Consider the following 23,516-nt stretch of genomic DNA (forward strand, 5'->3'; position numbering starts at 1 on the left):
TTCTGCCATCATGTTCATGCCTGCAAGCCAGTACCAGTACAGGGAAGTGTTTTGGTGTGCTCCTGCCCAGAACGGTCCCTGCTGCAAGCTTCCTTCCCACTGGCCTTCACGGTCTGATATGGCTCAGCAGGATTATTGGGGGGGAGGGGGGGGGAGGGGGAACAGCACAGGACTGCTGATGGCTCATGCAGCAAGAGACCCTGGCAGGAGGCAATCTCAAGAAAAGCTGAGCTAGGCTGAAGGAGCTGGCTGCTCAGCGAGCACCAAGGAAGGCACGGAGAGCGTGCTGGCTGCCTGCCAGCCTGTAGCTGCTTGCTACTTAACCCCGGGGGCGTTCTGGAGATATTTCCATGGCTGGTGTGAAAAGGCTCCGAAAACCTCCCGCCTCCAGCTGGTGATCACGCACAGAACCAGGAAAACACAATAGGGAGCAAGAAGCTGCAGTAACAAATCCTGACGCAGCGGGAAAGTGTGAAAAGGCAGGCTAAGCAGGGATGTAAATGCTAGCCAGAGTAGTCTCAGCTGGGAACTTGGGCAGTAAGCACTGGAGCAGGTCTGGCAGATGAGTGCAGTAGGAGTCTAACTCTGTGCAGCAGTGGAGGCAAAAAAGCATCTCTGTGCATGCTGCAGAGTCACCTCCCTGGGAGAGGAGGCTACCCCTTTTGGCAAGCTCATCCGCCAGCTTACAAAGCGCCGGGGGGGGGGGGGGGGGGCAAAAACCATCTCTGCTGCCAGCAAGCAGCTGCAAGAGGATAGTGGGGGGTTTTTTTGTGTGTGTGTGTTTTTTTTTTTTAAATGGATGCTTTCTAGCAAGCCAGGAAAGGAGCCAGGGCCGGGGGGGGGGGGGGGGGGGGAGGGCATGCTGCAGGCAGCAGCAGCAGCCCTCGAGGAGCAGACTAACAGCAGTGCACGAGAACTGGCTTCAACAGTTTATTTAAAATAAGTTTTGTTACAAAACAGGCTTTTATTTTTATTAAAATACATAGAAACATCTAATCTTACAAAAGGCTAGATTTAGTTTTCCTTAGTTTTAAATAGAGTACGTTGCTGAAGAGTAACGCGAGAGAGGGTGGTGGGGGGAAGGAGGCCTCAGCGCACTTGGTCAGTTAGTTGTCGTATGAGGAAGCGCAACCGAAGGCCCTTGGCAATGCGGACAGGCGCCCCAGGAGGCGGACTGGGGGCACACGCTGTCTCCTTCACCCATCCCACCCTCAGCCGCCATCCAGCCTTCAGTATAGATAAGCCAACAGGAGTTTGGGCTGGAGGATTTCTCCCCCCCCCCCCCCCCACGCCATTTGGAGACCATGTAAACAGGGTATAAATACGTCAAACACTCTCATCTCGACCACACCGTGATCTCGCTCGACAAGACAACTCTTAAATAACTTTACAGTAGCTTCATCTGAGCCTGCCGGGACCGGCGCCCGCCGCCTGCGTTGGGCGGGCGCGCTCGCGCTGGCGGCCGCGGGGCGATGCGCGCACCCACGCCGAGGGCAGCTGGGCTCGCGCGCGGCCCCCAAGGCCGCCCTCATGCAACCGCAGCGGGTCGGAGAAACCCGCAGGGAAAGGACCCACGCAGACCCTTGACTTCAAACGGATAAAACGTGCCCTTGAGCGGCACCGCAGCGCTCGGCGCGCCAGGACCCGGCCTTTGGGGAAGGTGCCGCCAGCTCGGCCCCCGCTGGCGGCCCGGGGGCTCCCAGCGGAGCGGGACACAGCGAGCCCGTGCGCTTCGGCCGCCGCGCCCCGCTGGCTCTTCCCGCTCCTCGCTGCGGCCCCGGCTGCGCGGCTGGGGCAGGCGGGACGCGCGGGCGCAGCAGGCTGCCTTCGTGCCTCGTCTTGCCTCGCAAGCGCCGTGGCCGGGCTCGAGGCGGATGACTCCACCCATTGCTGCGGCCGCCGCCGCTCCGGCGGGGGACACCGGCCTCATCGGGTCCAGGCGGAGGGGCCGGGCCGGCCGCGCTGGCCTTCCCGCTCGGAGCCGGCGGGCTGGGGAGCGAAAGCAGCGCCACCTCCACCCGCTCCCCCTCCGCCGGGCCGGGAGCGCCTCGGGCCGGGCCAGGGGCTGCCGCCGGGAACCGCGGCGTCGGGGGCCGGCGGTGGCGGGGGGCTCAGCCTCACCCCCCCGGCCCCGGCCGCAGCGGCCTGGCCTGAGGCTGGCGTCCGGCCGGGAGGCCCCGGCCCCTCGAGGAAACCCACGGGTGAGCGGCCCCCACAGCGGGCTGCCGGCACCTGCGGCTCTCGGGGGCCGGGACGCGGCAGCTGGGGAGCGGGGACAGCGCCGAAGCCTTCCCGCCTTTCAAAGGGCGGCTGGCTGGCCGCAGGGCCGCGAGCGCTCGGGTCCTGGCCGGGGTCTGGCACCCGGAGCCAGCGCGCCATCACACGGGCACCGGCCTCAGCTTCCCTGCAAGGAGACCCAGCAGGGTTAGGCCGCGGCAGGGGCGCCCGCCGCTGGCTGCCGAGCGCCCGGCGCCGCCGAGCGCCCGCCGAAGCGCGGCCCTCCGCCAGTGCTGCTGCCCACCTGCCGTCTGGAGCTTCCTGCGGATGGAGGCGGCGCGGCCGGCGGGCGGCCCCGGGCTGGGCGACGAGTGGCCCCGGCTGGCGGGCGGCGCGGCCCCCGGCGGGTCGCTCTGCGGAGAGGGCAGGGCAGGGCGGCCGGTCGGCCGGGGCGCCAGGGACAGCGCTCCCCGCTGCCAGCGGCACCGGGGCACCAGCATGCAGGGGGACAGGGAGGGCTCCGCCATGGGGCCTGCCACAAGACAGGGGTGGAAGGGGCTGAACGCCCCGCACCAGGCCGGGCATGCGGGCTGGAGGGGCAGCAGAGCAGGACTGCGCCACCGGGGGCACAGCGCCAAGCCAGGTGCCCCCCAAGGCACCCCATGGCGATGCACCCACAGGAAGAGGCGCTAACCGCCCCCAAGGAACGGGCGTTGCAGAGAAACGGGGGCACAAAACACCCCGGCAGCAAGAGGGAGCGCGACAGCAGCCCGGTTACCTCCAGCTGCTCCTGGCTGGGCCAGGTCGCCAGCTCTGCCTTGCGGGACACGGGGCCCAGCTCCACGGAGCGAACCCTCTCGGCGAACTTGAGGGAGCAGAGCGTCTCGCTGGTGTTCTTCTCGGCTGGCGAGACCTGCGGCCGCACGGAAACGGGTGGCACGGGTCACCCAGCGGGCCACCCTGGGAGCCCCGCTCCCTGGCAGCACTCAGCTGTCCCCAGCTCTTGGCTGCGGCCAGCGCGCCGCTTTGGGGCCACCAAGCCGCTATTATTAACCCGCCTCTCCCAGCATAGCACCGTCCATTTGCCTGGAGTTCATCATCCACGTCAAATGTCCCTTGTAACCACCCCCCCACCCCCCTGTTGGTTACAGGGGGCATATTTGTCCAGGAAAAGGGAAGCTGAAAAAAGCCACAGCAGGTGGCAACAGTTCAGTGCCTCCCCGCAAAGGGAGAAGGGCAGACACAGGCATTCGGGGGATTTAGGGCGAATTCCTGGAGGGCAGAGGACGGAGAAGCTGCATGAGCCTAAAACCGCCCGGACACGGGAGGGGACAGGAGTCTGCTCCGCGCAAGGACGCCATGTCCATAGGACACGGAGATGAGTGGGGCGCCATCTCGAGACGGTCCGATTGACACCAGTGCAGGACAGCCCCTGGGGACAGCCGGTGGCCCTTGGTCCCCGGCCGAGCTTCTGCTGCCAGCGGGAGTGAGGACTGGTGCTACATCAGCACCCGCTGCGCTTGATCACTCGTCGCGCTGAAGAAAATCGCCCAAGTCAGCTGGCTTCTGCAGCCACACGGGCATCTGCCACGCTGCGAGCACTTTTTTCTCCACAAAGCACGCACCTGGGAACGGCGCTGCCCTCCCTGGGCGCTACGCAGGGGACCCCCTCACTTTAGCGAGCGCATTTTGTTCCCAACCTTCGCTCCCATCACCCTTGCGGGAGCCAAATGGGAGTTTTCAGCGGGGGTCAGGCGCCCACTGCCCCTACCTGCACCACCATGAGCGTTTTGCTGTCTCCGCTGAGGGAGTCCTGGAGCAAGTAGGTCAGCTTGGAGTTGCGGAAGGGCACGTGGCCCTGCCGGGAGCGCAGGGCGTAGATCACGTCACCCAGCGCCGACAGCGACTTGTTGATGTACTGTGCCTCGCGGAGCCGGCTCCCCTCCGCGCCCGACCTCCCCACCCGCTCCGATCCGGCCAGGTCCACCAAGTTCAGCTTCCCTGGGGGCAGAGACCCAAAAAAAAATCCCCCCCCACCCGGGTACGCGTCAGGGCCGCAACCTGCTACCACCGCGGGTCCGACCCCTCCAGGGTGCTAATGGTGCCAGGATCAGGTGGCAAGGACCAAACCCGACCTGTGCAAAAAGCTGGGCTGCGAGGACGTGCCGGACCAGGAGCGTCTCATGAGCTGGCAGCGCGCAGCCCCGATGCCCCAGCCAGGGGCTCGCGCGAGGCACCCACCTGTGGTGCGCAGCCCTGTGCTGCGGTCGAGCCCGCGGACGGTGACGATGAGGAGCGCGTGGGAGCGGGAGCTGTGCTCATTGAGGTTGGTGCACTCTGTCGCCCGGTTGACGTGGCCGAACTCGAAGACCTGTGAGGGAGGCCGAGGCGCTGAGTCCCCGCGTCCGCCCTAGCCCTTCCCGGCCCGCAGCCCACGCCTGCCGCACGGGACCTGCCAGCCCGGGGAAATAAGCTGGCCTCCAGCCCCCTGCAAGGTGCTCACGCCTCGGAGGGCGTGCTGCCGCCCACCAGGGTGATGAGAGCTGTCAGGTCTCAGGCTAGGCGACGTATGGGAATCAGATGGCGAACGCTAGTCAGGGTGAAGCGAATGCAAAGCAGGGAAGTCTGGTATCCTGCTAATCCCCTGAGAGCCACCCAGGCCCCAAACTTTTTATTTTTAAACCCTTGGGGGCTCACAGAGTCGTTGCCTTCCAAGCTCATCGCGCAGCACAGAGCTTGTCACACTACACCCAGGGCCCTATTTTGGTCTCCGTTGCTCCCCAGCACTTCACAAATGCTCCTGCTGTGGCAGGGCCCAGCAACTCCCATTGCTCTCTGCCCAGCAGACCTGCCATCTCCTCCGGTTATTTTTGTGGGTCAGGAAAGAGCAGTCACCCGTAAATGGAGAAAGGCAGCCCACTGCCGCGTGCTGCGGTGCGGCGATTTTAGCATCTCAGCCTCCCTGGCTGGGGCTACCGCTGCCCGAGTGGCTTTGGGATGGCTTTACCCTGTGCCCAATTCCCTTTGCAAGCCTGGAGGTGCCGAGCTGTCCCTCTCCCTTCCTCTGTTTTCCTACCCACGAGTTTTAATGCTGCCTTCCCCTGCCGGCCAGCCTGCCAGCAGGACCCACTGGCTGGTCTCACCTTGTTGATGTCTTCCACGCTCTGCACCCTGAACTCGGTCAGCCCGGGCACGTAGAGCTGCCCGCTGCCGTCCGGGCACAGCTTGATCTCCAGCTTCTCCTGAGGCTCCTTCCCCAGCAAGTCCCTGGGGAGAGGGGACCCCTGAGCCTCCCACAGCCCCCATGGGGGCGGCGCTGCCACCCCATGCGGCCCCAGACAGCCTCCCCCATCCCTGCGCAGCCCCAGCGGCTGCTCCCCCGCGCGCTTGGCTGGCTCGGAGGCAGCCAGCCCCGCTGGGACCTCCTCGCTCTGCGGCTTGCAAGAGGAGCCATTTCCTCCCAGGCAGTTCCCTAACCTATTTATAGTGCTCGGCTCTTTCAATTTTCTGCCGGCTGTGAGACGCGTTACTGCAGAGCAGATGTGCAGCCCCCGGCACCTGCTCCCACCTGAGCCAGGCTGCACTCGCCTTTTTTTATTCTTTCATTATCATCCCTCCCCAAGACACGACGTTTTCCCCCACCCGGCGCCCGTGGGTGGCTGCATTATCTCCTGCTGCCCGGAGTTTCTTCCCTCGGCACCTCCATCCGGGTGGAGAAGCGGGCAGGAAAGGAAAATGTTTCTCATTCCCTGAGCATCTAATTTACGGTTTCTAAATATAACAGCCAGCGAGCCCAATGCAGCGCAGGAAGGCGGATCCCCTGCCTGTTAAACTGCTGCCGGGGTTTCAAAGCCGTTAGAGGAAAAAGGGGCAGGAGCTGGGGCGCCGGCAGGCGCAGGAGCGACCGCAGTTGCTGTTCCAACGGCCTTGGCAGGGCAGAGCGGCTATATAAGTAGACGGTAGCCAAGGAACGGGGGGTTGGGAGCAATCCCAGCCGAGCGCTTGGAAAGGGCGGCTCGCAGCGGAAGAAAAAAATCCTTACACGGCCAAATCCACGGCCCCAAGCGCTGGGAACAAGATGTACGGCCAAGGAACAGCTGGCAGGGCCAAGGGCCTCACAAAGGTGCAGGAGCAGCCACCCCTTCACAAAGCGGGCTCTCCTTGCCCAAAACACCCCATCAGCTCTGCAGCCCCTCGGCCTTCGAGCTTGCTGGGTTTGCAGCTGCCCAGCTCCCCAGCTGCTACCTGAGCGCCTCGTTGTAAATCTCAGCCACGCTGACAGTGATGGCGTAGTCCCAGTCAGCCGCCTTGCTCCGCACCTCGGCAAAGAGTAGCTGCAGGGCCCGCTGGTTGATCCCTGGGTTTGCACGCGTTCCCTAATGAATTAGAGAGAGAAGGGTATTAAATAAAAAAAGCCCTCTTGCCTTTTTTCGGCACGGATGACAGCCAAGCAAAAGCAAATCCCAAGCCAGGTGCCTGTGGCTCGGTGGTACGTCCCTGGTGCTGGCAGCGAAGCCCGTGGGACTGCAGCAACAAACTGCTTTGAGTTTCTACCTGCATGCGTTCTGCACCAAATCACACACTGCCAGCAAACACCACCCGAGGCACAAATAGCGCTTGGCCACTCTCACTCTCAGGTCCTCGGAGCAAGGGGAGAGCTTGCAAGCGGTCCCTTGAGACTGTCACTTATTCACACAGAGGCTGCTCCATCAGCAGGACCACCCGCCTGGAGGAGCGATGGTGCCGTGACGTGGGATGCAGCAGGCAGCGCAGGACAGAAAACCCAGGAAGAAGAGGGAAGCAAAGCTGGCAGATTTACCTCCATTGTGTACGTTTTGCCGGCCCCCGTCTGCCCGTAGGCAAATATGCAGACATTGTAGCCATCGATGCAGGAGGTGACCAGGGCCTGAACCTCTTGAAATACCTGTTGAGGACAGGGGAGCGTCACAAAGGATTTCCCCATGCCTTTTGCGCTGCAGCCCCGTGAGCTGCGGCATCAAGGAGCCCTGTGCCCCTGCAAGGCGACGGCAAAACACGTGCTTGCTCACCCCCCAGGGTAGCTTTTGCCCAATTACTGTCCCTTTGGAGGACAATACCATCACTTCCATCCCGCCCCAACCAGTCCATGACCCAAAGAGATAATTTGTCTTAGCAAGCAGCATCTTCATGAGGCTACGGCAGCACTGCAGGGGTGGACATAGCTGTACTTACATCCTCCTGGGTTGCTTGCGGGGGAAAGACCTTGTCCAGCTCAAACGACACATGCTTCCCTTTGTGCATTAGGTGCAGCACAGCGTCATCGTCTGGGTCGAACGTCACTGCATTGGCTGCTTCCGCACCTTCCCCATCCTCCTTCGTTATGGGCCGGACTCGCCCAAACACACGGATATTGCCTTTAGGAGGAAAGCAGAAACCAACTCAGACCCCTGGTCCATCTTCTCGCCTCTAGATAATCCTGCTGCCGCCACAGGCATCGTCAAGCACCACATGGGCTTAACATAACCTGCTCGACCATCTTGCCGCACCACAGCCCCAGACTCCCAGAGACACGCAGCCAGGCCACACACGTCCAGAGACAACCAACGAGGGGCTGCTGGTGTCTCCCACACACCTTTCAGCCGCACTAGCTCATTGTGACACTTCTTGCGGAGCTGCAGCTCCCTGCGGTACTTCCTCAGGAGCTCCTGGTTGGTGCTGTTCACCTCCTCGATGGCTTGTCCGATCTGAGTGAGAGGGGAGACAGTCACCACCCCCAGCATGGCCATCCCAGCCCTCCCATCTCCAGACCGCTCCATCCTCCCACAGAGGTGGAAATAGGGGACGACGTTGCCTCCGGCTCCTCCATACTGCCTGGGGTGCATCCACGGGTCCTTACCTCCGACCTGGCACTCCGCAGGGTCTCCTGGAGGAGCAGGGGAAAGTCGCGGACCTGCCGCTTCAAGCTGTTGTAGTCGTTGGTGAGGGTGCGGAGCGCTGGCTGCAGCGTGAGCAGGTTCGTCCGAACCCCTGCAAACACAAGACATGCGTCACCCATGCTGAGTAGAGGCTGGGGAGATCCCAGCCCCTAAGCCAGGGCACTTCCCACCCAGCCAGGTGATACAGAGCCGGTTGCAAGCCCCGCTGCACATGGATCCGCTGCCCTCCTCACCCGCCAGGTTCTCGTGCACCGCTTTCATCTCCACTTGAGCGCGGGAAAATGCCTCTTCAATAGCTCGGTTCTTCTCATCCTCCATGGCTTGCATTTCCTCCAGCATCTGCCCGTGCGCCCGCTCCAGCTCGGCCTCATACATTACGATCTGGCGAGGGGAGCAGGCAGGCGGTAACACCACTACCACCCTGCTTGGCCCAGCACAGCTGCACTCGGGCATCCGGCTGGCCAAGGGGAATGCGCACTGAATGCAGCTCTAGCAGGGAAGAGCGAGGGGATGCATGCAAATCCTTTCCGACGTGTGCCTCGCGAGCTCGGGGGCTGCCTGGCTCCCGCAACACCCCGAGTACCTGCGCTCGGAGCTGCGCGGCTGTCTTCTGTGAGCTCTGCAGCTGCTGCTCCATCTCCTTCAGCACCTGCCTCTGCATTCCCACCTGCTCCTGCAGGTACTGGTTTCTGGACTGGGTCTCGCATAGCGCCTGCTTCGCCTTGGACGACTCCACTTCCACTGTTTTGATGATGTACTGCGGGAAAATGGCCCGGACATGAAATGTCAGGATTGACCTGGCGGAGTTAATTCACAAAGATATGGCCCCGATATGGGGCCAACCATATCACCCAGCCAGCAGCATCACGATGCCCAGCTCCCAGCTCTTCTTGCGCATCCCTGGTGGCCAGAAGAGGACATGCCCAAATGAGAGAGCCCCGCTGGTGGGGAAGAACGACTTCCTAGGGCGGCAGGATGCTGAGTGTGCCGTCCTGCAGAGCTCACCTTGATCTGCTGGGGCTGGGACTTGAGGCTGGCAATGGTCTCCTGGCTGTCCCGCAGCCGCCGGCTGAGCCGCTCCTCCTCCTCGGCTTTCTCAGCGAGGGAGTCCTTCAGCCGCAACTCCACCTCAGCCAGGCGGTTCGTCTTCTGCTGCACCTCGAGGTCCAGCTCGGAAAGCTTGGCCCGCGCCTCCTCCACCTCCCGCTGCAGCTGGGCGAGCCTCTCCTGCAACCTACCGTTCTCCTGCGGGGCCAAAAACCGCAGAGTCGAGGGCACCATTACCTCGTGAGGCGCTGGGCTCCCGTCACCGCTGCGCTGCTGGGTGACTCACCTGGACGTGCTCGCAGGCCAGGCACTGAGCCTGCTGCTGCCGCAGCGCCCGCAGCTCACCCTCGCAGGCTTTCATCTCCTGCCGCAAGCGCTCGTTCTCCGCCGCCAGCAGATCACGGTGCTTCTCCAAGTCCGTGCCGCCCTGCGAGTGCAAAGGACGGTGGTGGCGGCGGGGGGATAAAATCACGCCTCGGCCCCTTCTGTGGGGAGCCGGAGCCTTCAGCTCCAGAAGTGTTAAGGTAGAGAGCATGTTTCGCGGAGGAGGGCATCAGGTCAGGGATCTTCGGGAAAAGGCACCGCTCTGAAGAAACGCCCCAGGGCCGCTGGTTGCGTTGCAAAGAAATTCCCACAGAAAGCAATGGACCTCCACTCCTCTCTCGTGGCTGGGTTAAATGGCAACGGCATCGAAGCTGCAGCTCCAGGAATATTCCCGGTCTCATGCTGGTGCTGCTAAGCCACGTCATCCTGCTGAACAACCCCTGCTCCCGTGTTGAACGCCAGGACCCCCCTGCTCCAACCCAGACAGCAACGGCCACCCGCAGGGGAAAGGATCAACGTCAAAGAACTCACCAGCTCCGAGCGGAGCCTGCTGATTTCCTCAGCTTGATCCAGGAGATTCGCCTTCAAATCGTCAACCTGGCAACAGAGACAAGGTTAGCCAGTGGGCATGCCACCAGCTCCGGCCACCAACGGCCCGATGCTGCAGCCTCCAGGCAGCCCGCGGGGTGAGAAAAGTCACTCTGAGGAAAAGACCCCAAGGGAAAAAAAAAGAAAATCATCCCATTCCACGACCATGGAGCAGCAGAGAGTCATTTCCCTCAGGGATTTATTCCCTCCGATTTGAAGCGCCGCAGAGGCGGCCTCCAGTGCTCCCTGCACAGGTCTCACCGGAACACCAAATCACACCGTGGAGAACTCCTCTCCCTCCATCCCTTCGCCAACACTCGACCTTGCTCTGCCCAGTTTCGCTCTGGTTCCCCCAAGAAAGTTCCCCCCAAGAAAGGTTCTCTGAACCTGAGAAAAAACTTCTTCACTGTGAGGGTGACAGAGCATTGGAACAGGTTGCCCAGAGAGGTAGTGGAGTCTCCTTCGCTGGAGATATTCAAAACCCGTCTGGATGTGATCCTGGGCAATGTGCTCTAGGTGACCCTGCTTGAACAGGGAGGTTGGACTAGATGATCTCCAGAGGTCCCATCCAACCTCAACGATTCTGTGAAAGGTTTCTCCTCCAAATAGGCTGGATCACACCTTCATTACACCTTAATTTTCCACCTCACTATGAGAGCCTGATTCACAGGAGCAGATTAAAACAAGTGTTAATGAAAGGCCTACTTCTCAGTTATACCACAGGTATAATCTGTCCACACTGAGTATTAGCAGAAGCCATTATTAAAGAAATAACATCTTCTCTAGAGGAAGAAAAGAGACCTGTCCACAATTGTGTTTAAAGAGCCAGAAGCACCTCATCCTGCCCTTGCAATAGAGCTTTACTTTGCCTTCTCTTTTATTGTTGCTTTTTCTTTCTAGGAAAGTTGCCCTCAAAGAAAGAGGGGGAGCAGAAACTCTTCAAGAAGTCAAAGCGTCATGGGAGGACGCTCCCAGCTGCGCCACCACTCCATACAGAACATCTGCCCATCACCCAGACAGGCCTGCCCTCCTCACAAAACCGGGCAGACTTTAGCAATCTCATATTTTTTTGCACAGATTGCCTTTGGTTTGCAACTCGGCTGCTTTCCTTCCTGCTGCAGGAGGCAGGGAGGCTACGGAGAAAACATGACTGCAGTGATTCAACTCAACTGCTGCAGCTACCGCTTTGAGGAAGTCAGCTGCATCACAGGGACCGATGGGTTTTATTTTGCAGCGGTTGTCCACGTTTTCGATGCCTTGCCAAAGGCACCGTCCTTGTTCCAGGCCCCTTCTGCCCGAAAGCCCGTGCCCGCACCGACTGCATCCTCCTCGCTCTCCCCACAAACCCTCGGTCCAGCTCCGGCTGCAGGAATCTGGGGCTTCCCCGAGCCCGGCGCGCGGAGGAGGAGAGGGGTTGGCTCAGGGCCCTGTGAGAAGCTGTGACACAGCTAAATCCACCCCCCAGAAACTGGGAGCAGGATATTGCCTCATCTGCATAACCAGCCTGTTATAAACAATCAGGGCTCCATGGACCATAATTTAGGAACTGCTGATTTATAACAAATGCAAATGTGCTTGCATTGTGCTGTAATTAATTATGCCAAGTTATTAAGCCACTCCTTTTGGAGATGCCAGAGCAGCAGGCAGACGGCGAGCAGTCTTGGCACAGCACGGCGTGCTCCACCGAGGCACCACCGGCAAACGCGGCCCAGATGCAAGTTTTACAAGGCAAGTTTTACGTACTTAAGGCTACGAGCCTGGCTTGAAAACAAAGCTGTTCCCTTGTCGAGTGTTATGAAACTGCCATCTGTAATGCTGCTCCTGCGCTCAAGCCGGGAGAAGGAAAGCAAGCAGTCACCCTGCTGGCACCAGCTAACTTATCCTCCCGGTTTGTTTTGGAAAATTCAGTTTCCGTACTCAGTAAGATGGATTATCAAGATATATAAAAGTATTCACGTCCATAGCTTAGCTCTTATTGCAGTGGCTCATGTGCCTTCCTTGCCGCAGGTTAACTTTAAGCTAAAATAGCATTTGGAAGGGGGAGTGAAAAAGACCAGAGCTACGAATTTTTGTAGGAAAGACTCCACGCCGCCAACCTGAATATACAGCAAGCAAACGTGCGTTTAAGAGGCTGCCCGCTGTGGTGGGAACCTCTCGCCTCACACACTTCCAGTCACAGTCATGTCCCTCCACTGCCCCATACACGCTTTAAAAGCGGCATTTCCAGAAGTTCACAGACAAACACTCATTTAATAGAAAAACAAAACAAAACAACAGCAACAAAAAATAACAGCGCCGGGAAGGCGTTTACCAGCAGTATGTCCAGCATCAGCAGAAAATTCACACTGGAGAGGATGGCTCATCTCTGCTCCCTGGGGCAAGCGGCACCGGGAGATGCTGATCCACCTCCCGGTGAGCCGCCTCGCTGGGGAGAGGAGGAGCCGCTCTGGCCCTACCCGCACCTCGTCGGGCATCTCTGGCTGGATCCCGCTCTCCAGAGGCGACGGGGACTCTCTTGTGGCTCGATCCGGCTCTATGTGCGGCCCTGCCATCCCCAAGCCTGGGAAGCACTGGCTCGGGCTTCGTTTTGGCCGAGCTTGGTCCCCGCACTGGGGAGTCACCAGCCCCCACAAGCTGCTGCCTGCCACTGGCTCCCGTGCCGATGACCAGCTCACGGAGGGCTGGATCCTGCCTGCGCTCGCAATTGTGTCACGCAGACTATACCAGCCAAATCCCGGACAATTACAGCCACCTTTCTGACACTAGTGGAACAAGCAAAACCTGACTGTGATAGCTTCCACAACATCCACATGCAAATGTTTTTATTAGCAGCTTGTATTTCAATCTCTCTGTAATGAAAAAGGTCCTCACACCGAGAGATAAGTTTGTATTGTTACACTAAATGTTTAGGGGTTTGGCTTGGAGAGGCTGAAAAGGGGGTTTTGCCCTCAAAGGCAAGGCAAGGTTTTTGTACCAACTCAAACCTCTGTTTTTCCTCCAGTTGAAACAATCCACTCCTTTAACCACTTTCTTCTTCTTAAGTAGGCGACACTCTCCTTTAGCACTCAGTTTTTACTTCCTGACTTTTGAAAGTTGCTAAAATTAATTTGTTTGGTCGGTTTTACCAGCTCATCCTGAGATATGTCTTTCTTGCACGGGGAGGACTGATAATTGCACCAGAGCTGTGCTTCCAGCTCTCCCAAGCCTGCGATGCCCAATCCTTACAGGCCATGTCACATCCAAGGATCTGTAAGCGTTTGCCAGCTTTGCTGGAGTGCCACAATAACATCAATTAGGTGATTACAACCATTACAACGAAGACACAACGTTGCTTGGCCAAGCGCTGGGATAGCTGAAGCCAGAAGGGTAGCCGCGAGAGGAGCTCCGAATATTCTAGCTCCCAGATCCCTGCTCTCATTAAACATCTGAGCTGATTACAGCTGGCCAGCAGAGAAGATGCTTCGTGCTGTCTGTCCAGGTCCTAACCTCCTTTAAGATGCATCTCTTGCTAACAGTGTGGCCTCTGGCATTGCACACAAGCACGTTCAAAATGCAACACTCAAACCGAGCCATACCTGGAAACCTTGACTGTGCCTCTCTTTATTCCCCTGCCCCGTCCTTCCCCTGCCCATGCCATACCTGGCCTTGCAGCTGGACAGACACAGTGATTTCTTTGTTTTCCTGGGTGGAGAGTTTCTCCTGCAGAGCCAGCAGCTCCTGCTGCAGCTGCAGTTTCTCCTCCTGCAGGTGAGCCATTGATTCGACCATCTTCTGGATCACCGGGAACTGCCGCACTCCTGGCAGGCTGGCACGTTTCCCACTGTAAAGCCTCCCACCTGCAATGGGAAGAGTGTTCAAAGCAAAGGCAGAGCAGGTCGGAGAAGCCTGCCTCGAGGGGCAATGGGGCAACAGCATCCCAGTACAAAGGTAGGGTCTTTGGCTAAATGAAGAGTCCCCACACAGGCTGCAGTGGTGATGGAGATCGCAGGAAACAAGACTGGCAGAAGTACTGCCTGTCCAGGGACTATCTACCATCCTCGCAGAAGTACTGCATGTTGGGGGACTATCTACCATCCTCGCAGAAGTACTGCATGTCGCGGGACTACCGACCACCTGTGCATGCAAAACTACAAATGTGTTTAAGCCTGTGTAGAATTAAAGTTGAGGGATCCAGAGGTCAGTGGAAGTAAATCCCGATTCATCAGCAAGTTAAAGAACGGTCTGTACACATAACGTCAAACTCGCTTCTAGACTGAAAAGGCAACAGAAACCAACGATGTGTGGGGAGCCACATCCCAAGCACCACCACGCAGACCACAGCCAGCTGGAGCAGACCAAGGTGCAACACCTGAGAAGCCAGGGTGGCAATACGCTATGGGTTTAGGAAAGCAAAGAGAAAGAGGGGCTCAGCTCAGCCCGGGGACTTTGCTTCTTGCCCAGGTCCATGATACGAAGCCCACAGGAGGGCTGGCTCAGAGCCTCGCATGGCTGGTGTTTGAACCTGTTTCAGATGGGAGGTATCTGCACGATTTCGTGTGACAGGCCTTCTTTGCAGCTGCATCAAACTTGCCCAAATGCAATGGCTTGGGAGGAACTACTGGGGACCAGCCCTGCATCCCGTATCAGTCCTCCACCCTCAAAACAGCTCGATGCTTGCTAGCGAGGCATCCCGCTCCCCTCCCCGGACAGGCTCTAGAGGCAACAACTACCTGGCTAACATTTGCAGCTTCAGCAGATGCCGCAGCAGATCTGCAGATGCCAGCAGAGATGCTGGGCATTTAATGCCATAAAACAGAACATCTGCTGTAGGGTTGTTTTGCACATTTTCCAAGCGTAGGAAGAAACATCACACCAAGATGTCAAAGAACGTGGCTAGGAAGTCAAGTTCTTGGCAGTTAGGGATGGCTAAACAGAGGTTGGCCGCGCAGCCCCAGTCGGGGCGCCGTGCACGTATGTATTATGACACAGCCCAATTACATGACGAGATACTTTGTTTTCTATGGTGCTGCCACTTCACTCAGATAAATACTGCCTTTACTACATCACTCTGATTCATCCCTAGAGCCCCATATCCTTTTTTCTGAATGAGCAGGTGCTTGTGGAAAGATATGTGATCGTGTTATTAAAGACTGCATCATAACATACAAATATAATGGAAGCCAAATTAAAATTGTATTGGTACCCTGAACAGCAATATTGCCTAATCTTTGTGTGTCTGGCTTTATAACCTGCCTAATATTATTTTAAACATAGTTTTCTGCGCGCATTATAGTCATTGGGGCTCACAGAAGCCTACCTGGACGTACATCAGAGTCTACAAAATTAATCCTTAAATTACTCGGTCATTCCCAAGGAGGAATGAGCTGGCCCTGACTCATTTCCAACGTGGAGGCGAAGCTCCACGGTGGTGTGAAGAGACAGTCGCTGCCCACAAAGCCAGTCGTCAGCATCACAGCCTGATTGCAGCGGCCTCCCCTGCCCCGAATTAAATTCATGGCTACTTGAAGTGGCACCGTCCTGAGGCTTGAAAGGCAAAAGGTGATGCTGGGAACTGTTTGGCGCTCTGCCACAGCTGATGCCACCTGCTTTATATAAAATGTTTGCAACGAAAGAAGCTGACTTTGCTGCAAGACTTCATTTGGCACAGGTTACAAATAGCTGTGCCTTCTGGTTTAAAACATGCTTGCATGAACCAGACTTGTTCTCTCTATGTTTAAAGGAGTTCAGAAGCCAGCGGAGAGGGCAGAAAATCAAACAAGTGCCAGGATCTAAGCATAGCTCTGCTGTCAGTTTTGTGGGCAAGCACGGGACTACGCAAGAATATTTTCACAAGGGGCGATTTTTTTGCCTTCCTGCCTCAGGCCGGGGACCCTAAAGCCGCGGATCGGCACGCATCGCCCCGCGGCCACCACTCTCCCCGTTACCTGCTTTCTCAACGTTCATCGTGGGGGCTGGCGGCGTGGGCTGCGGGGCCGGCGGCGGGGCGCGCCGCTGCGTCTCCTCCTGCCACTGCTCCCCGTCGCGCAGCGCCGGCACCCAGGGCTTGCACGCCGCCTCCGGCAAGGCCTGCGTCCAGGACAGAAACACAGGGTGGCGTGACTGCGGCCGGCACCGCTCCCCCCGCTCTGCTGCCTGCCCGGCACCCGGCGCGCTGAGCCTGAGCATCTCGCGCTGCAGACGCGCTCCGCTCGCGTTGCCGCTTCGCCCTCTTCACAAAAGCTGACAGGGTCCCGCTGCTGCTTGAGCCCGGCTGAGCAGCAGCAGCTCCCTGCACCCTCCTGCACAGACCCAAATCACGTCGTTTGTCCCAGTTAGCTTCAGGTGACCCAGGCAATGGGTCTCTGTGACTCTCCAAGGACAATTTCACCTCGTTCTAGGAGATTTTAATGTCAGGAAGTTTCAGTGATGTCTGGCTTTAAAAAAAATCTTACCGATCCTCTCTTTCCCTGTTGCTTAGGCGCTGCAAAATATTGCTGGATGGTCTTCTATCTCCACCCTTCAGAGTAATTTTGTCAAGATAAACTTACCTGGTTGCTTTAAGACCTTCTCATAAACAACTGCTTCCATCACCTTGATCCTTTAGTTTTTGTCTATATTCTCTCTAAAGAAAGCCCCTGGACTGCACAGTGTCAAAGATGAAGTCCTCGTGCTGCCTGGCACTTTGGACTCCTTAGACATGTAGCGCCAGCCCCGGTGTGAAAGCCAAACGCCCTCCTGGTGCTCAGCACTGGCAGGTCACACTGCAAGCTAACTTCTACTTCACTCTCCAAGCACCTTTTAATGCCACAAAGCAGGAGTCAGAGGCACCCATTCAGATGGGGCACAATTTCCAACTCGGATAAAACTGGAGAAGAAATCGGGAAGGAGGGAGGGGAGTACAGGGAAGGTCAAAAGTGCAGGCATCTGTTCTATAACTGTATGTTCACTGGCTTGCGAGGGGAAAAAAAAATCTGTTTTTTCTGTGGTAGAAAAGTGCTGGCAGCATGCTTTCCGAAAGGCAAGCCACTCATTAGCTAAGGCTGCACAATTGCTCCCTACCCTGGTCAAAAGTTCCTTTTCTTACTTATATCTTATCTCGGAGCAGGTGGCGTTATTCCGCCAGCGAGCAATGTCAAAGAAATATGTCTCATGCCGGCAAAGGGAGACAGAGCGGCGAATCCTCATTACAAGCAAAATGTTTCTGAGTGCAATTTAGGAGGAGGAGGCAGCACAATCCACAGAGAGCTGTCAAGACTGGAGACTTGCATTTCTAAGGTGCCTTCATTTGAAGTTCCAGAAGGCTTTTGCTGAAGGGAATTCATTAAGGCTTATTCAAAGCTAGTTTGAGATAACAAGGTATTTTCCTTCCTTTCAAAGGAGCAGAATTTAAATGATTAGCCTGAAGCGCAAAATGAACCGTGACAGCAATGTAAACAGCACCCAGGTGTCCTGACACTGTCCCCCATCTTCACCCGCCTTGCACAACGTGCTGATCTGCAGCCCTGGGTTCGAGGCAGAGCGTTTGCTTATCTCCCTCCTGCTCTGAATTCTTCTGATTATGCAAGTCAAGAAAAGCCGTAGAAAAATGGCACTGTGGTCTGTCCGTTTTGCCTGCCTGAAAACTTGCCAGAGAGCTGACACATTGTTTCCCCCGCCGCTTCCCTCTCCACTGAGACCCACAAGGATCAGAGCAGAGACCGGAAGGAATCGTGCCCTTAAAGGGGAAAAGCTCTGTTCAAAAAAGGCGGCGCCGAAACCTAGGGGGCAACGAGCTGATCCACCGAGAGAGAGGGGAGAGCCGCTCACGGCAGCCGGCAGCTGCTCGAGAGAAGGCCGAGCAGCGGGACGCCCGGGAGGAGCCGGGCTCTCGCGGGCTGGTCCTGGAGCTCAGCCCCACGCCGCCTCCAGTCCCGCGGCTCAGCGGCACGCAGGGTGTCCTTTGCAGCACCCCACGCGCAGCCATCTGGTATAAAATTTAGGTGGCAATCACCCCTGCAGACACACAGCTGGCAAGATCCATGCTTGCGCACTTGCAGCCAGTCCCCGCTGCAGAGCGCGGCATGTTTTCGGTCTCCCAGCTCTAACTCTGCAGAGCACCAAGCGTTTCTTACCTGGAGGGTCAGGTAGAGACCGTGCGGACTTCCAGCCTCCGGCCAGCTCACACTTAGGATTTTATGCTGGAGTAGGGCAGGCAACACAGGAATGTGGGCAGAGGCGGCCTCCTCACTCCCAGCGATGAGTGAATCCTGCCCACTGCCTGAGACAGAGCAAAAACCGCCACTGAATGAACTGGCTGCGGACGGCCACGAAGGAGGGGTGCAGCCGTCGGCCCGGCCCAGCCTCGCCCAGCAAACCCACCTCCGTTGTCCCTCTTCCGCCCCCGGCTGGCCGCCACCCCACCGGTAAGGTGAAGCCAGTATCAAAGCTCCCCTCGGCTCACAAGAGCATCACAAATCGCAGTGCAGCTCTTGCCCGTCTGCTGCCCAAAACGCGTCAGGTTGCTGGCGAGTCCGTGAGCTCTGCACGTGACCTCAGCCAGCGATACCTCCCCGGTACAGAAAGAAGCGGAGCAAAACACTAAACAGAGGTCCAGCTCTGGAGCTGAGGCAGCTGAGATCTGGCAAGCTCATCTCACGTGCTCCTTGTGATGTGTCCATCATTTAGAAAATGAGCACCATAAAAGGACTCAGTATTATTAAGATCCTTGGCAATGTTAACTAGAGAAATGAGCCCTTCGGGGTAAGACCAGTTGGCTATGACTTGCGTGCTAGTTATGGGAAATCAGGTTGGAGCCTTCACGTGTCTTTAGAGAGTGCTGCAAGGGGGCCATACCCAGAGGAGCACCACCTTGCCATCACCCCATGCCAGCTCTGTCCCTCCGCTGCTAACCCCTCCTCGCATCAGCACTGGCCAGCTCGTCTCCTCTCTGCCCCTCGCCGAGTGACTCTGCTTCCCGCTATCCTATCTCCCAAAAGCTGCCAAACCCAGTTTGCATCACGGAAACCAGCCTGACGGACCCTGCCCGGGTGAGCTCACGCCACTGCCCCCAAACACGCTGCTTTGTCACACAACCAAACCCAAAAGGCAGCGGCCAGAACAGGGCAGCTGTTTGGTGCCCTTTCAAGACAAACGGAAGGAAAATACTGTCTTGAGGAGCTTTTTCTCCCTGGCTAAGGCTCTGGCCGCGGCTCTGCCACAGCACGGGCACAGGGATGTGGGCAGGAAAAGGCAGGGCACAAACTGAGCGCTCTCAGGGCGAGCTGCACGGCGGAGACTTCCATGCCAACTGCTGCAACGTGCTTTGTCCACAAGAGCTGCCAGACGCCCGAAAAAACCCTCAGCGCAAAATCCCCAGGAGCTCCTCTGCCTGTAACACAGGCTACCATGAACACATCGCCCCCACGCTCGTCCTCAGCACCAGCAGCTCCCGCCAGAATTTAAAGATTTGACGCAGTAAAGCCTCATCTGCTCAAGCAACCAGTTTCCTCCAGAGGTTTCCACCGTCGGGGCAGGATCCCAAACTCGTCACAGGTGCTCGGGCCAGGTGAGGTGGAAGCACTGCCCGGAGCAAGAGATCCTTTTGTCCTTTCATCTCACCAAGCAAGCCAGGTCATGGCTCTGGACCTCTCCCTCCCAGCCTGCCATTAGCAATAACAACATCTCACACATGCTGGGAAAATTAAACACTCCGACAGCACGCGGAGAGCCTTGGATCCAAGCTGAGCCCGAGCAATTTCTTTACCTTCCTCTCCCCTCACCCGAGAGGCCACAGGTGGAGGGAAACCACAGCGGACACCTCCTCGTTACCCCGTGGGGCTCGTTCCCGGCCACCTAACGAGAAAGGAATGCGACCGGGCCGCCGGGCAGAGAGGAAGCAGTGAAGAAACCCCATTTTCAGCCTCTTTGATGCTGACCAGTCCTACCGCTTTGCAAGGCACGTCTGCTCTCGCTGCTAGCCAGAGCAGCCTCCCAGCGCCAGAGAGGAAGCAGCCCGCAGATAAGCTGCCGCCAGCGTTTAGGAATGCAAACGTCAAAGAGCGAACAGCGAAAGAGCCCAAACAGCCCGGGCATTTTCAACTTGTTTTTTTTTCCCCAAAATCCAGCATGCAGCTCCCGAGTGACCCTGGCACCGGGAAGTGCCTGGCAGCAATGAAGGTGGTAACGGCTGCTGCCTCCCAAGCAGGCAGTGGCAGGTTTCGACAAGCAGCCTGCCACTCGCCTGAAAAATACTGGGGCTGCCGCGAAAAAAAACATTAAACTAAACTCACCTACGTGGTCTATGTGCTGCGGCGAGATAACAAATCCTCCCGAGGAGCCGAGACGCAGGATGCGCGAGGGCTGTATGCGCTGCCTGCCATGCCTATCGCTCTGTTTTCTTTCTCTACTTGTTAAATTTTAACCTTTCTGCCCAGGTTTCTCCCCCAAAAGAGGGCTAGCGCTTTGCTCCGGCCAGCCCGGGAGGAAGGCAGAGGCCCTCCTGGGTGCTCAGCCCCTGGTCACCTACGTGCCTGCTTCCAAATCCGTTTCTCAAAACCTTAGCTCTGACATCTGGAAAGAAATGTGAAAAATGCAGGCTTGCTGGTTCCCTAGCCTCTCCTCCCCGAAGTGTGAGAAAGGGTGTGAGCAAAGTAGGCTGAGCCTGAAGGGAAGGGAAGGGAAGGAAGGGACGAGCCGCCGCGCGATACTCACCTTCCAAGGGAAGGGCCTTTTTTTTCCACGCGTTGCTCACGGAGGGTCCCAGCTCCCAGGTCTTGCAGGATGCGATCATGGCATAGGGGTCCCAAGTGCAGCGACAGCTCGGCGCCTACGACAAAGCGCAAGGAAAGACATTGCAGGCTGCCTTGGATTCGAGCTGGTGATAAACTGAAGAGCCCAGGAGACTGTATTGCAGCAAACCATGACAGCAATAACGTCCTCGACTTGCTTCCTAAGCCCACATAAAGTTGCATCTCTCCACATTTTCAGACCAGAAAAAAAAAACAGAAAAAAAACCCCGGAAAATACTAAGCTTGCTAAACACACCCGGCGGATGTTATATAAACTGTGTCTGTAATTAATTTACTCATTCCTCTATCCTTTCCAGACTCCTCCAAAGGCTGAACGTGATTTATTTTGTTTTAAACGTCAGGGCTGTGAACTGCCCAGGGCGACACCCAGTAGAGGCCGGGCAGCCAACGACAACCTCCCACCCGCGCTGCAGCCCAGACTGCTCCGATCGCCCCTCCGGAGACCACCGCGGCAAGGGCAGCGCCCACCCTGGCCCCCGCTGGTTTCTCCACCGCCGCCTCTGCGCACAGCTGTTCCCGGTTCGCAGGCGCCCGCCGGTAGCGGAGCCCCGAGCCGGGTTTGCAGCCCGCCCCCGCCCCCGGGGCCGCCGCCTGCAGCCCCCGCCCGCCGCAGAGCTCACTTGTTGCCCGCCGCTGCGCTGCGCTGCGCTGCGCGGCCCCCGCGGCCGCCCGGGGAGGGGGAGCGCGAGCGCGGCCCCGCCGCAGGGGGCACCGCCGCGGGGCGGCCCCGGCCCCGCTCCCGCCGCCCCCGGGGCTCCCTGCCCGGGCGAGCCCCGCCAGCCCCCGCGGACTGAAGGAGCCGCAGCCCGGCCCGGCCCGGAGCCGCTGCCGCCCCCCGGGACCACTCACCGGCGGCGGCGGCGGCGGCCGGCCCCATCCCCGCCCGCCCGGGCCGCTTCGGCAACGGAAACGCTGAGCTCCTCCCCGGTGCCCGTTGCCATGGAAACCCCCGAAAACCCGCGGCGGCGGCGGAGGTGGGGGGGCGGAGGCAGGCCTCCCCCCGGCCCCCCACCCCGCGCGGCGGCGGCGGCTCCGGCCCTCCTGCGGGCCCGGGGGGACCGGGGGGACCGGGGAGCCCCGGCCCTTCTCGCCCTGCCCCAGGGAGCTCCCGCTGCCGCCCCCGGGTCCCCCCTCCGCCCACCCGCGTGGTGGAGCCGGTGACGTGGGGGCCGCTCCCCGGCAGCCCCGGCGCACACCTATAGCGAGGTCGCCGCCACCCGAGCAGAGAAGGGCCCGCTGGAGGGCTCACTGCCCTCCTTCCCAAAGGAGCGGGGCACGGCCCGCTTCTGGCAGCCTCCGCAGCATCTCTCACCAATGCAAGGACGAAAGTCCTGCAGTTGTGTCTGCCCAGTCCAGCGCAACCCGTGGGGTCACTGCACCGTGGGACGACACTGCAGAGCCACCCAGGTGGAGCTGGACATGTTTGTGTTGCAGATGTGCCATCGCTTTGGGTCCTCATCCCAGCCCAGTGCTGCTCTAGCTCACCATAATTACAAAAGAGCCACACGCCGTAACAAATTGCTGCTTAACGCTCCGCATCAGCAGGAAGGTGACCTGGGTGCCGGTGGCCTACACATCTCCTCTTTGAGAACCCAAAGGTTAAATTGCAAATTCACCTTCTTCCTCACCAAGTCCTCACTAGCACAGCTCGACTCCAAAATGCTGTCGCAGCCCAGCTGCGCTTGCACGGGCCGGAGAGCAGGCTGACAGCACAGCAGGGAACTTCCCCTTCTTTGCCCCAAAACGCGACCTGGAAGTGGGTATGGAAGAAACCTTGGCAAGAAAGGGTGTGGAGAGAGTCAAAGCGGCTGCTAGTACTCGTGGGGAAAGGGAGTACGGGTCAGAGCCTAGCACTGCACAGCCGCCGGGCAAAACGCTCATCTCCTCCGTGGTGAAAAATGAGAAGAATGTGGACAAAGCCTCCCCATGCGCACCCAGACCCTGCCGCTTGGTAACGAAATGATTTGGTTGGGAATGAGCTTGTAAGGAGCAGGCAGAGCAGAAAAAGAAATCCCAGCTTCTCTTTTGTCCATCTCATCCTTTGTCTCCTCCACAACCTGCTCGGATGCCCAGTGCTGCCCACTCACGTAAGATCTGGTGGTTTGCTGAGAGCTCTGGAGATGACTCTGGAGATGGGCCTGAGACCCAGCTCTCCCAGGGAAAACTATTTCTATCCTGCGGATGTGAAGAAAGCAGCAAAATATGGCTTGAGATCTCTCAAAGGGCTCTTGTATCAGAAAGCAAACAGAAAGGCTCTGGTATTCATGAATAAAAAGTTCTATTTTAGATATATTTGTATGCTTTTCCAGCACATGGTTTGTAGCTATCTGTCTATATTACACATGTAATTATTATGTGAATCTCTGATTTGGGAGACGCATGTTACTCATGATTTGTTAATGGTAATTAACTGACAATACCGGATATTTCCCACAACAAAATGTAAATCAGCATCTGTGGCTGCAGTAGGCACCCACGTGCTGACAGCTCACTTCCATATGCCCACGACTGGCACTGCGCTGCCTGCCTGCTCACACAAAATTGAGGGTTACCATCCAAGCGCGCACCCACAGCTGCTGCAGAAGCAGGCTTGTGCCGGGGTGGGTGTCAGCGCCAGCGACCCTCTCCCCGCAGAGGCCCTTCCAGCCAGGCGTGGGAA

The 23,516-nt window shown here is 58.2% G+C and overlaps 1 protein-coding gene across 8 annotated transcripts in view; it reads right to left on the bottom strand.

Moving 5' to 3' along the window:
- Window positions 1-917: 917 nt before the first annotated feature.
- Window positions 918-23,516, bottom strand: part of KIFC3 (kinesin family member C3) — a 36,826-nt gene continuing 14,227 nt past the window's right edge. For 4 of the 8 annotated variants that reach the window (XM_068955668.1, XM_068955670.1, XM_068955669.1 and 1 more), the window contains 20 exons: window positions 20,760-20,874; window positions 18,182-18,327; window positions 16,016-16,157; window positions 13,731-13,927; window positions 10,035-10,100; window positions 9,466-9,606; window positions 9,138-9,377; window positions 8,716-8,889; window positions 8,366-8,513; window positions 8,093-8,223; window positions 7,829-7,940; window positions 7,429-7,610; window positions 7,037-7,141; window positions 6,463-6,593; window positions 5,361-5,484; window positions 4,459-4,588; window positions 3,989-4,218; window positions 2,996-3,130; window positions 2,522-2,630; window positions 918-2,404 (listed from right to left, as the gene is read on the bottom strand). In XM_068955668.1, coding sequence (XP_068811769.1) covers window positions 2,379-2,404; window positions 2,522-2,630; window positions 2,996-3,130; window positions 3,989-4,218; window positions 4,459-4,588; window positions 5,361-5,484; window positions 6,463-6,593; window positions 7,037-7,141; window positions 7,429-7,610; window positions 7,829-7,940; window positions 8,093-8,223; window positions 8,366-8,513; window positions 8,716-8,889; window positions 9,138-9,377; window positions 9,466-9,606; window positions 10,035-10,100; window positions 13,731-13,927; window positions 16,016-16,157; window positions 18,182-18,327; window positions 20,760-20,874 — 2,784 coding nt within the window. In that variant the 3' untranslated portion in view covers window positions 918-2,378. Of the gene's footprint in view, window positions 2,405-2,521; window positions 2,631-2,995; window positions 3,131-3,988; window positions 4,219-4,458; window positions 4,589-5,360; window positions 5,485-6,462; window positions 6,594-7,036; window positions 7,142-7,428; window positions 7,611-7,828; window positions 7,941-8,092; window positions 8,224-8,365; window positions 8,514-8,715; window positions 8,890-9,137; window positions 9,378-9,465; window positions 9,607-10,034; window positions 10,101-13,730; window positions 13,928-16,015; window positions 16,158-18,181; window positions 18,328-20,338; window positions 20,636-20,759; window positions 20,875-21,325; window positions 21,345-21,477; window positions 21,558-21,706; window positions 21,762-23,516 lie in introns of those variants that run through there. The other 4 variants (XM_068955671.1, XM_068955674.1, XM_068955675.1 and 1 more) reach the window with 4 other exon arrangements.

Source organism: Struthio camelus, chromosome 10, assembly GCF_040807025.1.
Source record: "Struthio camelus isolate bStrCam1 chromosome 10, bStrCam1.hap1, whole genome shotgun sequence".
Classification (NCBI taxonomy): Eukaryota; Metazoa; Chordata; class Aves; order Struthioniformes; family Struthionidae; genus Struthio; species Struthio camelus.